The sequence below is a fragment of the Mandrillus leucophaeus genome, unplaced genomic scaffold (genome assembly GCF_000951045.1).
Source record: "Mandrillus leucophaeus isolate KB7577 unplaced genomic scaffold, Mleu.le_1.0 Scaffold11, whole genome shotgun sequence".
In the NCBI taxonomy this organism is placed as follows: domain Eukaryota; kingdom Metazoa; phylum Chordata; class Mammalia; order Primates; family Cercopithecidae; genus Mandrillus; species Mandrillus leucophaeus.
Genome location: NW_012099209.1, coordinates 3,187,636 through 3,188,836, shown reverse-complemented (window position 1 = coordinate 3,188,836; position 1,201 = coordinate 3,187,636). Strand labels below are relative to the sequence as shown.

At 69.4% G+C, this 1,201-nt stretch overlaps 1 protein-coding gene across 1 annotated transcript in view; it reads left to right on the top strand.

The window, feature by feature from the left end:
- Positions 1–6: 6 nt before the first annotated feature.
- GDF1 (growth differentiation factor 1) overlaps positions 7–1,201 on the top strand; it is a 7,980-nt gene continuing 6,785 nt past the window's right edge. The window contains exons 1-2 of the mRNA XM_011991296.1: positions 7–459; positions 1,065–1,198. Of these exons, the coding sequence (XP_011846686.1) occupies positions 135–459; positions 1,065–1,198 (459 nt within the window). The 5' untranslated portion in view covers positions 7–134. The remainder of the gene's footprint in view (positions 460–1,064; positions 1,199–1,201) is intronic.

The window sequence follows — 1,201 nt, the reverse complement described above, 5'->3', positions numbered from 1 at the left end:
CATCCTGCCTTCATTCCCTGGCCACGCCCCCCCCAGGACCCCTGCCCCTCCCGGGACACCGACCCCGCCCTCAGTCCACTGGTCCCGGGCCGCGGCGGACCCTGTGCACTCTCTGGCCAACACCTGGGAGGAAGATGCTACCGCCGCGGCAAGGTCCCGGCGGCCAACACCTCCTCCTCCTCCTGGTCCTCCTGCTGCCCTCGCTACCCCCGACCCGCGCCCCCGTCCCCCCAGGCCCAGCCGCCGCCCTGCTCCAGGCTCTCGGGCTGCGCGATGCGCCCCAGGGCGCCCCCAGGCTCCGGCCGGTTCCCCCGGTCATGTGGCGCCTGTTTCGACGCCGGGACCCCCAGGAGACCAGGTCTGGCTCGCGGCGGATGTCCCCAGGGGTCACCCTGCAACCGTGCCACGTGGAGGAGCTGGGGGTCGCCGGAAACATCGTGCGCCACATCCCGGACCGCGGTGAGTGGGGCTTTCGCTGGGGGCACTGGTCCTGGAGGTCAGACCTCGCGGGGCGAGCCTCGAGAGTGGCCCGGGGATGCCCAAGCGACTCCGAAGGTCCCCAGCCGCCCTGTCCAGGCTGCTAGCAACTTCGGCCACCGCACCCCACCCTTTCCTCATCCTCTGCACGCCGGGGACACGTCAGGGGGTTCCCAAGACCAGTTCCCCTGCTTGATGCTGAAGCCCTGCCCCCAGCCCACCCCCACCCCCAACACTTGACACTATTTAATGCCTTCCTGCAGATGCCACCCCCACACCCTAGCATAGCTTCCCCAGGGGCCCAGGCTCTGGCTCATGTCTCCCACTTCGGTCACCCCTCCCTCCTATGTCCCCCGCCGAGGGCAGCCCACCACTCGCTGCAGGGCGCCTTCCTTGGGACTCATGCCCTGCCCCCACTCCATCAGCCCACCCCACCGCTTCACACCCTTCCTACAGACAGTGCTTCACCCTTCCTACAGACAGTGCTTCCCGAGCCCCAGCGTTCACCTTCCTCCCTGTCCCTAACCGAGACCCCATGGGCAGGCCGGAGACGCAGCGCGAGCCAAGTCCTGTCCCTACCTCCCCAGGTGCGCCCACCCGGGCCTCGGATCCTGCCTCAGCTTTGGGGCATTGCCCTGAGTGGACAGTCGTCTTCGACCTGTCGGCTGTGGAATCTGCTGAGCGCCCGAGCCGGGCCCGCCTGGAGCTGCGTTTCGCGGCTGCG